The 16,599-nt window shown below is 43.1% G+C and overlaps 1 protein-coding gene across 1 annotated transcript in view; it reads right to left on the reverse strand.

The window, feature by feature from the left end:
• sema3bl (sema domain, immunoglobulin domain (Ig), short basic domain, secreted, (semaphorin) 3bl) overlaps positions 1-9,854 on the reverse strand; it is a 157,574-nt gene extending 147,720 nt beyond the window's left edge. The window contains exon 1 of the mRNA XM_068052100.1: positions 9,494-9,854. Coding sequence (XP_067908201.1) covers positions 9,494-9,614 — 121 coding nt within the window. The 5' untranslated portion in view covers positions 9,615-9,854. The remainder of the gene's footprint in view (positions 1-9,493) is intronic.
• Positions 9,855-16,599: the final 6,745 nt, after the last annotated feature.

The raw sequence follows: 16,599 nt of genomic DNA on the forward strand, positions 1-16,599 counted from the left end.
TTGGTGATGGAAACAAATAAGAAATGAAGACATTATCTGATATCATTCCAACTCCCTTTTTTGAAACAGGTTGTTCCTTAAAGTATTTCTCTCTTCCCTCCCCAATTTTTCCCTCTATTCTCCTGAAGGCACCTGACTAAATTCTGGGTTACAATTCCACTGGTGCTGGTGGCACCAAGTAGCCATTCTTCACATGTGATCTCATCCGGGGCTATTCAACCATGAACGGCACTGCACCCAAGCTGGACTCTGTGCTCACAAGACATCTGCAAACATGTACCTTCCAGTTAGGGGTCTCTGAATAGCAGGAACGGGAACCCTTCCTTCCCTAATACAAACGGCAGCGTCCAAACCTGTCCTCCATTGGTTCCGTCTCAGCTAGGACCAGGGAGCTGGAGTGAACGGTTGGGGAGCTGTTGGGTTGGGGGAAAAGGGCAGTCTTCATTTACTCGCACCTAAGGTTTTTTTCAAAATAACAAAAAAAAGAGACTAAACCAAGCAATGGGAATACTGGCATCTTCCAAGGCAAAATCAGAGGCAGCAGCTACCAGGTCAAGCCATTGGAATCATTGGCTGCGCTGCCTTGGAACTGGGATATTAGAGGAAACAAGATGGAATTCACAACTAAACCTAGGAGTCACCCGGCAGAGATGTATGAAATTCTTATAGGAACTTGGCAGGATAGATGCTGAGAGGCTGTTTCCCTTGGCTGGTGAGTCTAGACCTCGGGGTCATTGTCTCGGGATAAGGAGTTGGTAATTTAGGAATGAAATGAGAAGAAATTTCTTCACGCAGAGGGTTGAGACTCTTTGGAACTCTACCCCAGAGAGCTGTGGATGTTCAGTTACTGAGTATATTCAAGACTGCGATTGATAGACTTTTGGGTATGAGAGGAGATCAAGAGATACGGGAATAGGGCAGGAAATTGGAGTTGATATAAAAATTCAGTCATGATCTTATTAAATGATGGGGCAGACTCAAGGCCCTATTTCTGCTGCTTCGCTTTTTTATGTTCTTATTTTGAGCGGTGCAGTGCCTGCAGTCATCAACCTCACACCAGTGATCCTGGTTACGGTCTGATCGAATTTGCAATTTTTTTTTTTTTGAAGACAGTTGCTGGGCTGTGGTTTAGGTTTCATCATTAAAGGACTATATGGTTTCGAAGCATTTTATGGACCAGCTGGAAATGGGTCAGACCTGAATCAGTTATTGACAATAAAAAGAAAGAGATTCTTGGCGGAGAAGGTTAAGAGGAGAGTTAATAGAAGTGTTCAAAAATCATACACAGATTTACGATAACTGGTAATAGAACCAGAGGCATGGCAAGGAGAATTTATTTTTTATAAAATTGGCCCTGATTTTGCAGCTGTAATGACGGTGAAACTGTCAGCGTTTTCCATCATTACAACTGTGAAACTGACAGCAACTTCTGGCATCCGCACATGCACAGTTAAATGCAGAAATCCAAACGTTGCTGCCAGTAATTCCACAGGGCGCGCCGATGCAGTTCCCACAGATGGAAATCTTTTGAAATCACTTGAATAGGCATTGAATAAGGGCAACTGAGTTTTTAAAAAGGCAAATAAGCCCATAATTACTGCTGAACAACCTCTCTAGGCCTGAAAATCTAATTTTATATTTATGTAATGTCAAATTTCTCAATTATCAACAAATTTCCAAAGGTTTCTAACATAATACAAGTTAATTTTTAAAAATATGTTCATTTATGATATTTCTGCTTCTATCATAATCCCATGTACATGCACCAATCCTTATTTTGCTGTCTGCAAAATGATTAAAAAGTGAAGGCTAATCAGTGAATTTTACTTCCTGGTTTGTGGACTGTGGAAATTCTTAATTGTGATTGGCTGCTTAGTCTGCTAAATTACATAATTGTTGCTGGATGCCAGAGTTCTTCCATAGTTGGCAACAGAATCAAATTAACATTGGGAAAGGCAAAATCAATGCCGCAGAGATCACTAGATCTTTGTGGGCAGCTTCCCTGAAGGTCAACAGTGAGCAGCACCATTTCTCTGCTGACTGCGAAATCCGGGCCACTATGGTCTGGATTGCACTGCCTGAAAATGTGGTGGAAACAGATTCGATAATAACTTTCCAAAGGGAATTGGATAAATACTTTAAGAGGAGAAAATTGCAAGGCTATGGGGATAGAGAAGGGGAGAGGGACGAACTGATTTAGTTGTTTCGAAGAGCCGACGTAAGCACAATGGGCTGAATCATTCTATAATTCTAATCCTGTGCTAAGAATGTTTCCATGCAGTAAATTAAATTTGTCCTTTTCCCTGCTCAGTTCTTACCCAGAAACAGAATGATAACAGGGCTTAGAGGGTTAAATTACAAGGACAGGTTGTATAAACCTGTATTCCTGAATATAAGAGGCTGAGGTGTGATCGAATTGTGGTTTGTAAAATGTTGAAAGAATTTGATGGGCTAGACATGGAGAAACCCTGGTGAAGGAAAATCAAAGCGAGGGGGAATAATCTTAAAATTAGAGCTAGCTGTTCCAAAGGGAAGTCAGGAAGCACTTTTTTTTCCTCACAGAGGGGAGTGGAAATCTGGAATTGCCTCCCCCCAAAAGGCTGTGGATACTGGGACAATGGGAGCTTTCAAGATTGAGATTGATGGAAATAGAAACAGAAAGTACTGGAAATACTCAGCAGGTCTGGCAGCATCTGTGGAGAGAGAAACAGAGTTAACATTTCAGGTCTGTGACCTTTCATCAAAACTGGGAAAGGTTAGAAATGTAATAAGTTTTAAGCAAGTGAAGCGGGGGGGGGGGGGGGGGGAGAAAGAGAACAAAAGGGAAGGTGTGTGATCGGGCAGAGGGCAGGAGAGCTTAAATGACAAAGATGTCATGGGACAAAGGCAAAGGGAGTGCTAATGGTGTGGTGAAAGCCAAAGTATTAGTCCAGAGAGAGTGTTAATGTTCTGTCCAAAAGCACAAATATGAAAACCCAAGTTTAAGGCAGGCACATGGCTGAAAAATAAAATGAAATGAAATAAAATAATAAAAAGGGCCAGTCATGCTCTGAAATTATTGAACTCAATGTTGAGTGCTGAAGGCTGTAGAGTGCCTAATTTGAAAATGAGGTACTGTTCCTCAAGCTTGTGTTGACATTCACTGGAACACTGCAGAAATGTGGGTGTGAGAGCAGGGTGCTGAATTGTTTTCTGGAGTGAGACTTGAACCCACAACCTGTGGACTCAGAGATAAGAATATGACCAACTGAGCCAACGTTGGCAGCAGCAGAGTCTGAGCCTGACCTGACACTGGAGAGAAGTGTCTCCCACAGAACAGGCTGTCTCACATTGCCTCAGTATGGGATATAACAACATCACAGCTGCAATTATGTAGCCGATTAGACCCAGATTGGAGGATTCAGTCTGCAGGAAGGTGGCTCTAAGGAGAGATGGATCTGCAGGAAAACAACAATAATAAATCCAGCTGTTGTTCCTTAATTGTTCTACGCTGATTTTTGAGAGCTCTAAAACCTGAAGAACACAAGAACAACACTCAAGGGAGTTGCAATCACTGCACATTGTATCACATCCTGTAATCCCAGAACTCCTGCAGTAAGGAACTCACCAGAAAATATTTTAGATGGTTTTTAAGAAGGGATCCTTTAAAATGCATGTTACACTACAGATATGGGGGTCACAAAATGTAACTGGAGTATGTACATGGATGCACAGGGTCCATCTGTTACATGGTCTAAACATTATTGAGTAAGCTATCAGGATTATATGTAACATAACGCCAAATGTCATGGTACTGGCAGCTTTACATTCAAGTGCAGCTTGAAGAGAATGACGTTTCATTTTGCTACATATATGAGAGAAAACAGCAAAATAATCAAGGTTTATCAATCTACAAAAGATGCATATTACATCAAATCTAGTCAGCAGCGCTAATACCGACCATCTACAAGGGTTCACTGTTAATAGGTGAGCCACAATGGAACTTACATCAATCAGTTGTACATCAGTGTGTTATTGGAGGCTGTGATCAATCAGTATGTGGTACAGAGAGTCAATGGACAGTCAAATAATTACATTAGATTGAATGACGTAGCAGATCCCTCCATTAATTTCAGATAATTGGCTGGCTATTGCATCTTAAAAAATATTTTACAGTTAAAGAATTCTATCCCCTCTGTCAATGGCAGTGGGTGAATACACCTTAAAAGGCCAGCTCGGGTCTGCAAAAAAAACCCGACCTGAGCCCGACAGAACCACATCCAACCCGAGCCCCAGTCGACCCGGCTCGAGTCCTTCCATTTTTTCCCCCGACCCGACCATCAGTTAACTTACCTTCCATTTTTCACTTTGTTGCTGATCTGCACAAGCTTAAAATAACTGCAACAAAACCACCTTTCTAGTCCAAAAATTAAATTAACATTGGAGCCACTTACCTGTGATAGAGCGTGTCCGACCCAGCCCGACCCGAGCCCGAATGCCGGACCCGGAAGTGCAACCCGACCCGACCCGAACCCGACACAGCATCGGGTTCGGGTCAGGTAGCCGGCCTTTAATACACCTCACCCTGTGGTGCCATGCAGACTGAGCGGGGAGGGACAGGTGCAATCACTACTGCTGCTGGCAGCTGCTAACTAGAAAGTTGGTGTCTGGCGAGCATGGCTCAATGAACAGCCCATCTTGGAACAGCCTGCCAACACTCACTGCAACAATAACCTATGTCTATCGAGAGCCCTCACACCGCCACAGCCACCACTTGTGTCTATCCTCACATAAAAGAACATCTTGCCTGTAAGAAATGGCATGGACTTGATGGGCCAAATGGCCTCCTTCTGTACCATAACGACTATAACGGGTTAAGTCTTGATTCTACATGACAGTAGTAGTACTGCAACCCAGAAAAGGGAAATTTACAAGGGAGGAAAAGATTAGCAGAAAGGCAAAAATAATAATGAAATGATCACACCCTGGAACCCTTGAACTGGAGAACAGATCTTGCAATGACTTCTGGTTAGGGATTTCTCTCCTTTTGTTTCTTATTCCCCTGCCAGTCACAATTATACACACTTGGCACCATTGCAATAACTGTGCTAATGTTTGTATCAGCTTTTGTTTCACTCAAACACACGACAAATCTGAATGTTACAAGATCAGAGTCCCATGTGTGTTGTAGGACAGTCCTGCCCACTACATCTGCAAAATCAATTCTACCACATCATCTGTGAAAGTCATTATGCCATCTACTGGGAGTCACAAACTTTCCTTCAACTGTCGAGTATAACAGGAAGAGCTTACAGACTCGTGAGGGATCACATTTTGCACCGTGGCCCACAGGGAGGCAATCCCCCGTTCAAATTAATGATTAAAGGAAGAAGAAATGGGCTGAAGGAACTTTCATACTAGGAAATATCGTGGACATAGACACACTGACACACTTGTGTATGATGCACTGGATTTAATGATGCTTGTTCCATTTAACGAGTCCCAGATAATTAGATTTTATTTAAATAGAGTTGTCTGACAAATGTTCCCATTTTACAAGGCCTTTGTTTTGCTTGCCCACACTCATCCACTTCAGCTTTGTTAAACATGCCAGTGTGACATCAGCCAAGTGGATCCTCACAGAACACGTTTGCTTCCTAACATGTGATCAATAGGTTTTGAGGTCTATCAATTTTCCTTCTTCAGACTGTTGCATTGATGGATTTGGGGATTGGCAGGGGTGCTGGCTGTTAATATCAGTCTTGATGCAGGAACTAAAAGGAAAAGGCAGCAGGCTTTAGAAAGCTTCTTTAGTCAACTAACAAAGTAGCTAGGGCAAGGTGTCAAAGGTTCAGATCCTGGACTGCTCTTTACAGATATCAGCCACTGAATGGAGGAAAGGTTCAATTGTAATAGATATGGCAGCATCTACAGTGTAGATTTTATATAAAGGAGATAATATTAACCTCCCCCCCATCAGTCCTCCCAGGGCTAGCCTGTGGAAGAATGCTGCAGTGATAGTCATAGCTTTTAAGAGATGGGGGCGTTCAATTTTTAATTCTTTCATGGGATGTGGGCAGCACTAGCGATGTTAGTATTTGTTGCCCATCCCTAACTGCATTGCCAATTGGGTGGCTTGCCATTTCAGAGGACAACCACATTGCTGTGGGTCTGGAGTCACATGTAGGCCAAACCAGGTACGGATTGCAGATTTCCTTCCCGGAAGGATATTAGTGAACCAGATGGGTTTTTGCAATAATCAATTATGGTGCCATAATGACATGAAACTATTACTGAGACTAGACTAGCTTTCAATTCGAAATTTGTATTAATTAATTGAATTTATTATTTAAATTTAAATTCCACCAGCCAGCATGGTGGGATTTGAACCCATGTCCTCAGGGCATAAGCCTGGGCCTCCTGATTACAGGCCCAGTAACATTACCACTATGCCACCACCTCCCCGAATAAGAGGGGTGTAGCCAACTCTGGTTGGCCATATTCCTGGAAATTTGATCGCATGATCTCCTGCCCCCAGTCACCCCACCCCCACAATCCTACCATTAGTCACCTGACTTGCCTAACCACATGGTGCCTCGCCTACCCACACCAATCAGAAGGTGGATAGACTCATTACCTGATTGGATTCTTGACTGCCAAACAGCCTTCTTTCCCACGTTAGATATTTTTATAACCAATAAACCAATCTTCAAAGGAACTTTTAACGTTTTATTGTTGCTTCCTATGGTTTATTTCCTGGGTTTTGCTTGCAGCAGTGTCCATGAGATTAGTCTTTAACCCCTGGACCCTCCAGAGCAATCCTGGAGGGTTGGCAACCCTATTTACAAGCCCCTCCACCAGCTCACCCACCTTACTTTTTGAAGCCTTTGCTCCCAGCTATACCTCCTAGCTCTTGCCCTTCAGTCCTCCGAATCTGGCCTCCTGTACATCTCTCTCCACCTTTGCTCCTCAATTTGTGGCAGGGCTTGTAGCTGTCTCACCACTATTCCCTAAACCCCACCATCTTTCCACATGTAAACACCTCCTCAAAACCTATCTTTACAGCTGTGCTGTGGGTTATCTATCTTCCTTTACTTTTCCACAACAATTTTGTGTCCTTTCTCGTGACACATCTTTGTGACATTTACAATGTTCCTGGCTGTGTCAGAGGTTATAGATTCATCCCAGAGACCTGAGCACAAAATCTAGGCTGACTCTCCCAGTGCAGTACTGAAGCAGTGCTGCACTATTGGGATGTGCTGTCCCTCAGATGAGACATTAAAAACGAGACCCCATCTGCCCTTTCAAATGGATGTAACAGATCGCACGGAACTATTCAAAGGTCATCCAGATGTAAATTGGCTGCCGTGCTTGTCTATAAATCCCCTTTCCAAATAATTAATTGTACTTAACGTGCTTTGGGACTTTTATGACAGATTTGATAAAGTCGCTCTATAAATGCTTGCCTTTATTTTACAGGATTAAAGACACTCTGGAACAAACTGCCCAGGCAAACATGGAAGCAATTATCATTGATTTATCCAAATGCAAAATTAGAAAATATCTTTTTGGAATACAGTATATCAGTAATTTGAGATACGACATACAAGTGTAGCATGCTTGAGAGGTAAAAGATGACTTTAGACCTATGGTTTCTGAGGATCTCCACCATTGCGGGTTTCCTTGAGTCATTTCTGGGCTTGCAGTAAAAAGGAAAGAGTTTGCATTTATGTAACACCTTTCAGAACCTCATGACATTCCATTGCATTTACAGCCAATTATGTAGTTTTGAAGTATAATCACTGGTGTAAAGTGGGATAATGTTGTAATTAGTTGTAGACTAATTGATGGAGATTGATTGCTATGATTACTCAGCAACTCCATTACCACTGTGTCAGGCAAGTACCAAGGAAGTAGACGGTGAAGTAGATGGACCTTGGTTTGTCTCCGTCTAGCGATTCCTATGTTCCAGCGTCTGAAAGAAGCAGACCTCAGCCAAGATTTGTCACACTGCTCAGTTTAACACAAATTAGAATGGGCAAATCTGGCTACAAGTCAATTAATGTCTTGCTGAATTTATTCAAATGTCTGCCAAACTTCCTCATATTGCCCAGCTGGTACAGGCACAGTGTAACACAAATTAGAACGGGCAAATCTAGCTCCAAGCCAGTGAATATCCAACAATCTGACAGTCCCCAGAATCTACAAACATGGTGTATCATGAAAACAACTGAATTGTATAGTACAGGAGGTGGTCATTCGGCCAATCGTATCCTGTGCCAGCTCTTTGGTAGAGCAAATTGCTTTCAAGTATTTATTCAGTTCTCGTTTGAATGTTATGATTGAATCTACTTCCTTGTCAGACAGTGCATTCTAGGTATAATACGAACATATGACAAAGCTGTCTCTGGAGAATAAATGGATGCAATTTAAACGAGAAATGCTATAGCCTCTTACAGTGCTCAACATTGTAATGCTGACCCAGCATGTAAAATACACATAAAGAATAGAAAATGATCGAAATACACAGCAACTTGAAGGAGAAAAGTGAAAGAGAGGTTAATATCTGAAGTGGACCCTTCAGCAGCATTGAGGTGGGAAGCTCTTCCAACACCAGCAACTGGACTGATGAGATCCAGATGTTAGGAGAGAGAGAGAGAGAGATTGGGAATATCTATTTTCTTTTCCTTTCCCCTCTCCCACAGAAGGATCTTTTCTCACCTGGGATGCTAATGCTTCCCCTTTCAGGCACTGATCGACTCGTTATGTATTTCTGGCACTTTTTGACATTTTAGTTCAGGTTTTCCAGCAATTGTTTGTTTGTTTAATCCCCACTATGCTCCCAGTCCGATCCATCCCTGAGACACACAGAAACACCTTCAGAGTAAGAGATCCCACCTCATGAGGAGATCAATGCAGTTGCCCGGACTTGGCAACTGTATTAAACCAAGCAGCCAGGAGCACATCATGAAATTAAAACAAGGAGTAGCTCTTGCCAGGTCGACAGTTCTTTAAACTAACCTGTGCACACATTTGCAAAGGGAACCGTGCCCGGGTGGAACGAATCTATTTTATAAACAAGCCAGAGAAAATGGACTAAATCAAAATGTAAAAGAAAACTTTACAATTCTGGCAACCCTGGCTATGAAATCCATAAAAGGCGCCAGACACCCAGCTGATCCAATATGCATCCAGTTAGTCAATTTCATGTCAATTTCCTTTATTCTAAGATTGATTAAACGAGGCACTTGAACAGGGCACAAAAATTGCCACGCTCTTTACAATGCTGATTAATAAATCATTTCAAAACAATGTTCTTTAACATTCAGTCCTACAATGTACCAGGACAAAAATCCCCGATTTAAAATGACAGTGAATTAGTGTCTTTTTATTTTTATTTTAAAAGGGCAGTTTAAAAGTTAGACTCCCCCAACTAATGAAGCGAAAACAAAACGCAGGGATTTTTAAAAATCCGTTTATATATCCAAAGTTGAATAACTAGTCAGTCACATACCTTTGTAGGACAGCCGGAGCCTGGGAATATTCATTTTTGCTCTCACGTTCTGTAGATCAGTAATATTCAAGAGGAGCAGAAAACTTCCGAGAATTTGTATCAGAGACATTAAACCCTTCATTTTATTATTATTTTTAAATGTCTAGCAGTAATAATTTAAGAGTTCAACCTTTTCTGGAGTTGCTTATTTAACAAGCTGAAATATATTTTTTTCAGTTCTGAAATCCGGTCAGTCCAGGTTGTTGGCAGGTGGTGAATTTGGAGAGGGAGGTGAGGTGAGTTGAGTTGAGGAAAAGCAGCAACTGGAGTGGCGGAAAGATTTTCCCCCCTCCTTAACCTCCAGCTTAATGCCAGAGAGTGTTGCCTCTTTAGCCGCTGCAGACAGCGCTAGCGATGACTTTTTATATCCGCGGTGCTCCTCCCCGTTCCAACACCCCGGGTTCCGCCTCCCTCCCACTCCAAACAGATGGGAAGAAGCCAGCTTTCAGCGCACAACAGAAGGCCGCTGAAGCAGGAACATCCTCTCCAGTTCCTGTGTTTGTGTGTTTTAAGTTAATTTAACCCACTCAAGAAACCTTGTTTAATTTAAAAGACCCAATTCTGTATAAATCTGTACAGTAATGGGGAAAGCATGGTTGGAATTTGATTTGAGGAAAGGTTAGGCTTGAAAGAAACACCAGCGGCTTTGAAAATCTCACAAGAACATTCAGACCGACTCTGTGACTGAGCGCCAGCATTTAACAAACATGAGATGAAGATTGTGCTGGCCAATCTGTCTGGGCGCCATCGCTGTGCTGAGCAGGAGCAAGAGAAGTATTTACTAAGAAATGGCGCTCTCAATATTTCTCCAGTACAAAAATGTTGTGTGGGACAAGTCATGGATCGAGTTCAGGTCCATGAGCACTGCAAACCCCCAGTGTCAGTGGCAAGTGGCAGCAACTTTACACTGATGCTAAAGTTCTCATGTGAATGCAGCTTTAAAGTCTGGGGAAGGTCAGGAAATTTGGTTGACTAGAAGCCGTGAAAGTCTTGGGTTCCAACCCAATAAGGTTCACCTGAATTTCTGATATATTTGGTCTGTGGGCAGGAGGTGAAAGTAGGAGTCTGCACACAGTTTGCTGTGTCCTAACCCTGCCAATTCCTTTGGCTCAGTGACAGCACTCTTGGTTTGAATCAAAAAATTGTGTACTCAAGTCCCACCCCAGGATTTGCGTGTTGTAGTTTAGTGCAAAGTCTCAGAGGCAATGTCTTTTGTGTGTGGTTTTAAAATGAGACTCTCAGCTGGATATAAAAAACCCCTCTGGCTCCATTCAAAGAAGAGCAGGGGAGTCCTCCCAGGTGTCTTGGCCAATATTTATTCTTCAATCAGTATCATTAGAACTGAGTATCTGGTCATTTATGTCATTGCCATTAAAGATAAATTTTCCACTTCATAGAATCATGCAATCCATAATGAGGCCATTTGGCCCATCGTGACTGTGCTGGCTCTTAAAGAGCAATCCAATAAGTTTCAGTCCTCCTCCTCTTTCCCCATAACCCTGCAGATTTTCTGGTTCAAGTATATATTCAACTCCTTTTTGAAAGTTACTAATGAATCTGCTTTCACTACACTTTCAGGCAGCACATTCCACATCCACGACAACTTGCTGCGTCAAAAAAAAAAATCTCCTCACGTCCCAGCCACTGATGCCTCAGATCCTGGAACAAACTGCTGTAAAAAAAAAACCTCCGTCAGTATGCCAGGCACTGTGGAATGTCAGGGAACGTTTTCAGAATGTGGCTGTGAGCTTTTTAAATCTTAAATTCTAGTTTCATTTTTTAAGGAGAAATTTCAAGTCAGACAACTCAAGTTATTCAGTGGCCTAAATGCAGAGCTGTTACTGTCACCCTGTCCTCTTGTTTCTACGCATGCGAAAACTGTTACTGATTTCACACTTGATAATGTACTTCATATCTGAGCAACAGCAAATTAACTTTCCGCAGCAGCTTTAAGAAAGAATAGAAAGAACTTGCAATTATGGGGCATCTTTCACCACCTCAGGATCTCCCAAAGCACTTTAAAGCCAACAAAATACTTTTGATTTATAGTCACTGTTGTAATGTTGAGAAATGCAGCTTCCAATCTGCACACAGCAAGCTGCCACAAACAGCAATGTGATAATGACCAGATGATCTGCTTTTTGTGATGTTGATTGATGGATAAATATTGGCCGGGACACTGGGGAAAACCCCCCTACTCTTCTTCAAATAGTGCCACAGGATCTTTCACATTCAACTGAGGGGGCAGACGGAACCTCAGTTTTAACCTCTCATCTGAAAGTTGGCACCTCCTGCAGCGCAGCACTCCTCGGTATTGCACTAAGCACCAGCCTAGAATTTGTGCTCAGGTCTCTGACAGACAGGGCTAACATAGTAAATGTCACTAAGATGCTTCACAAAGGAGAAAAGGGCACAAAATATTGTGAAAAAGTAAAGCGAGATAGATAACCCAAAGCACACCTGTAAAGATAGGCTTTGAGGAGGTGTTTACACGTGAAAAGGGATTTAGGGAATAGTGTTGAGACAGCTCTAAGCCCTGCCACAAATTGAGGAGCAAAGATGGGCACAGGAGGCCAGAGTCAGAGGACTGACGGGCAAGAGCTGGGAGGTATAGCTAACAGAGGCTGCGAAAAATAAGATGGGTGAGCTGGTGGATGGGTTGGTAAATAGGGTTGCCAACCCTCCAGGATTGCCCTGGAGTGTCCAGGAATTAAAGACTGATCTCAGGGACACTGCTGCGAGTAAAACCCAGGAAATAAACCATAGGAGGCAATAATAAAACATTAATATTTCCTTTGAAGATTGGTTTATTGGCTATAAAAATATTAAACGTGGGAAAGAAGGCTGTTTGACTGGCAGTCAAGAATCCAATCAGGTAATGAAGAGTCTATTCACCTTCTGATTGGTATAGGTAGGCAGGGCACCATAAGGTTGGACATGTCAGGTGAACAATGGGCAGGAGTGTGGGGGTGGGGTGACTGTGGGGGGAGGGCAGGAGGTCATGTGATCAAATCTCCAGGAATATGGCCAACCAGAGTTGGCAACCTTACTTGTATACAAGGATGAGGGTTCAAATTGGATGTGGTGGGGTGCACAACACGGCATCACTAGAGGTCAGCAAGGTCAGAGGTGATGGGTCAGTGGGATTGGGGTGGGGCAAAGATGTGGGAAGCCTTAAAAAATTGGCGTGTGCTGATCAATCAATGCAATGGAGTGTGGAGTAAACGTGTAACAGTCTAACCTGTGAGAATCAGCAAGCACTGATCAATAAACAGGAGTATATACAAGTGAACAGCTGATGAAGGCAGGCTTGGCTTTGGCTGTGATGGCTGTACAGGCCTGTATCCGGGCATACAGCTGAAGAATAGCCTATTTAGCAAGGTACCAAAGGGGCTGCACTCTTCATGTATCTATCCCCCAGGCATAAGTTGCTGCCTTTACCCCTCTGCAAGACCCTCTGCCTGAAAATCACTCCCATGCATTTTTCTCTGCTTTATGATGAATATTGTGGAGTTGAAAAAAAAAAAAGACTGGTGTTAATATAGCACCTTTCACAACCTCAAGTCATCTAAAAGCACTTTACAACCAATGACGTTTAGTCACTTGTTGTAATTTAGGAAACACGGCAACCTATTTGCGTGTAAGAACCCAGAAACAGTAACATGATAACTGTCAGATAATCTGTTCGAGTGATGTTGGTTGAGGGATAAATGTTGGTCAGGACATTGGGGATACGTCCCCTGTTCTACTTCAAAATAGTGCCATGGATCTTCTTTTATATCCGCCTGAGAGATGGCAGATGCTTCATTTTTCAGACAGATGTGGGAGCATAATGAGCATTGATGATCAGACTGTTCCATAGTGCTGACCAGACAATTAGCTTTACGACTATGTTGAGTGATAACTCGCAAGTCATCAGGAATAACGGTCAGTGTTTATCATATAGACAATGACAGATACCAGGGAGTGATTAGTTTTAGTTTTTAGTTTAGAGATACAGCACTGAAACAGGCCCTTCGGCCCACCGAGTCTGTACTGACCATCAACCACCCATTTATACTAATCCTACACTAATTCCATATTCCTACCACATCCACACCTGTCCCTATATTTCCCTACCACCTACCTATACTAGGGGCAATTTATAATGGCCAATTTACCCATCAACCTGCAAGTCTTTGGCATGTGGGAGGAAACCAGAGCACCCGGAGGAAACCCACACAGACACAGGGAGAACTTGCAAACTCCACCCAGGCAGTACCCAGAATTGAACTTGGGTCGCTGGAGCTGTGAGGCTGTGGTGCTAACCACTGCGCCGCAGTATTCTTATATAGATGTTCAGATATTTAACAAGTAAACAAAGTATCAGTGGTTTGATGCTTGATGTAATGGAGAGATGTGGAGGAACGTGACAGAGAGATCCCAGTAGTAATGTACCCGTTAAATCAAATCTTCTAAAATAAATTAATCCTGCATTTCTCTGGATGGTTATCCTGCCTTCTGTTCCGAAGGCACTGCCTCACAGTGGGGAATGACCCACAGGCACTGGTCATCTTCCAGCACCTCACCCAAGCTTTGAAGAGTGGGCCTTTGAACTGCGGAGGGCATCACTGCAGAGGCTATGTCTTACCCAACATCCAAGCATAGGAACAGGAGTCACAGAATCATTTACGGCACAGAAGGAGGCCATTCAGCCCATCAAATCCATGCCGGCTCTCCACAGAGCTATGCAGTCAGTCCTGCTCAATCCCAGTAGCCCTGCAAGTCTATTTCTCTCAGGTGGACATCCAACTTCCTCTTGAAGTCATTGTTCGTCTCCGCTTCCACTACCCTAGAAGGGAGGGAGTTCCAGATCATTACCGCCGTTGTGTTAAAAAGTGCTTCCCCATATTCCCCCTGTATTTTTTGCTCAAAACTAGAGAGGCAGAGAGGCTTAGGGAGGGAATTCCAGAACTTGGGGTGGGGGGTGGGGGGGTCTATTATAAAGATGGAAAGAGAACACATTTAGGGGTGATTTACTGATTCTTTGCTGATGGTATTGTTGGAGGCCATTCAGCCCCTCGAGCCAGTTCCACCACTCAATTCAAACATGGCTGATCTGTATGTTAAGTCCATTTACCTGCTTTGGTTCTATATGTCCTTCATACCCTTGCCTGACAAAAATCTATCAATTTTCAGTTTTGAAATCTGCAAAGATTCCAGTAGTGAGTGCGGTGTTGGTGGGAGGTTCACCGGATAGCAATCAGAAGCTGGAACCTTGGCTGTCCCCCAACACCTCCCACCATTCCCCACCTGCCCCATCCCAAATGCTCGGGCGCAACAGCACAAACTGGGGCAAAGTCTGAAACCCCACACCAAGTTTTTTTGCTGTTACTCGCAAAACCACTGGAGGGAGCTCAAAACAACTTTTGGCACGACAGAAACGCAATAAAGTCCTGAAGATGTCCCTTGAATTTCTTCCATGGGTTCTGTGACAGTCTGAGTTATTGGAGGTCCCGGCTGTACTTTTGTTTTGAGGGGAGTTGCAGAGGAAAGGATGCAATAACTTCCCTGAGAAGCACTTTCTCCAAGAACTGGGAGAACAGATACCAGGAATGTTGCTGAATCTGAAACTGGGACTTCGTTTGACATGAGTGTAGTTTTATTCTCTGGCTGACCAGTAAAGTAAGTGGCTGCCTTTTAAACTGACCGATTCCCACCACAGCCCCCGAATCATTTCGAACAGTATTTGCAGCAAAGAGTTGCGTAATTTCCTACACTTTGAAATTGATCCAAAAAAAATGTATCTGGTCCATTAAACAAATTGGCAATTTTTAAAAAAAAATAAATGTTTTTAAAGCTGCAGCAGATTAAATCTAACATCACATTCTGGCCTCAGGGTCAAATAGCACTTTAATAATATTCCCATATATAAAGAAAATTAAACAGTCATTTTCCTGCAATTCCCACAGCGATGCCACATCCATATTGACGCTGCACTCACCAGTAAGTCCCGAGAGAGGCAGATGTGCAGATATAAGGAGCAATATTCTCAATTAAATTTATTTAAATCAGCGCTGAAAGAAACGTTTGCCCATCAAAACTGTGCCAATATTGTTAGGGGCAAAGCCAAGAGCACACACACTTACATTGAAAAAATAAAGTGTTGGTTAGTCTGCATTTGAACCATCTGAACATCTCGATTAGATTCCAACCTTTAACTCTTTCCCAGGTATCCGTTATTCTATATCATCTCTTCTTCTTCTTAGGCAGTCCCTCGGGAATGAGGATGACTTCTCTTCACTCTGGTTCGGTGTGTTCGAACATGGATAATGAGTCTGATGCGTGAACTGCAGACTCTACCACATGTGGGTCAGGTGGTGTTTGAAGAGTTAGATAGGTGAGTTACTCAGGGGTCTGTGCGCTCCTTCCGCTGCCTGGACTTGGCCTCTGCGTGCTCCCGTCGAAATCTCACGAGGTGCTCAGTACCTTCCTGAATGCACCTTTTCCACTTTGAGCAGTCGAGGGACAGGGACTCTCATGAGTTGGTGGGTATGCTGGATTTCTTCAGGGACGCCTTGAGAATATCCCTAAAGTGCTTCCTCTGTCCTCTTGGGAGTCTTTTGCCGTGGTGAAGTTCAGAGTAGAGCAGTTGTTTTGGGAGCCTGGCGTCAGTCATGCAAGTGATGTGACCTGCCCAGTGAAGCTGGTTTAGGGTGATTAGCTGGGAATATTAGCTTGGCAGAGGATGGTGGCATTTGTCTATCCTGCCAATGAATGGGAAGGATTTTGTAAATACAGCACTGGTGGTATTTCGCCAGTGCCTTGAGGTGCCTGCCATAGATTGTCCAAGTCTCTGAAGCATATAGGAGCACAGGGATCACTGCTCTATGGAAACCATCTGAGCCCTCAACTGGATTCGAGCCTGTGTCTTATTACCAGGCATTTATTATTTAATATATTATAAATGGTCAGAACCCTTCAATTTTATACCAGCTTGTAACAGAATTAACAACGGCTTGCATTTATGCAGTGATTTTAATGTAGACAAATGTTCCAAGATGTTTCACTGAGGTGTCATCAAAAGA

Source organism: Heterodontus francisci, chromosome 19, assembly GCF_036365525.1.
Source record: "Heterodontus francisci isolate sHetFra1 chromosome 19, sHetFra1.hap1, whole genome shotgun sequence".
Classification (NCBI taxonomy): domain Eukaryota; kingdom Metazoa; phylum Chordata; class Chondrichthyes; order Heterodontiformes; family Heterodontidae; genus Heterodontus; species Heterodontus francisci.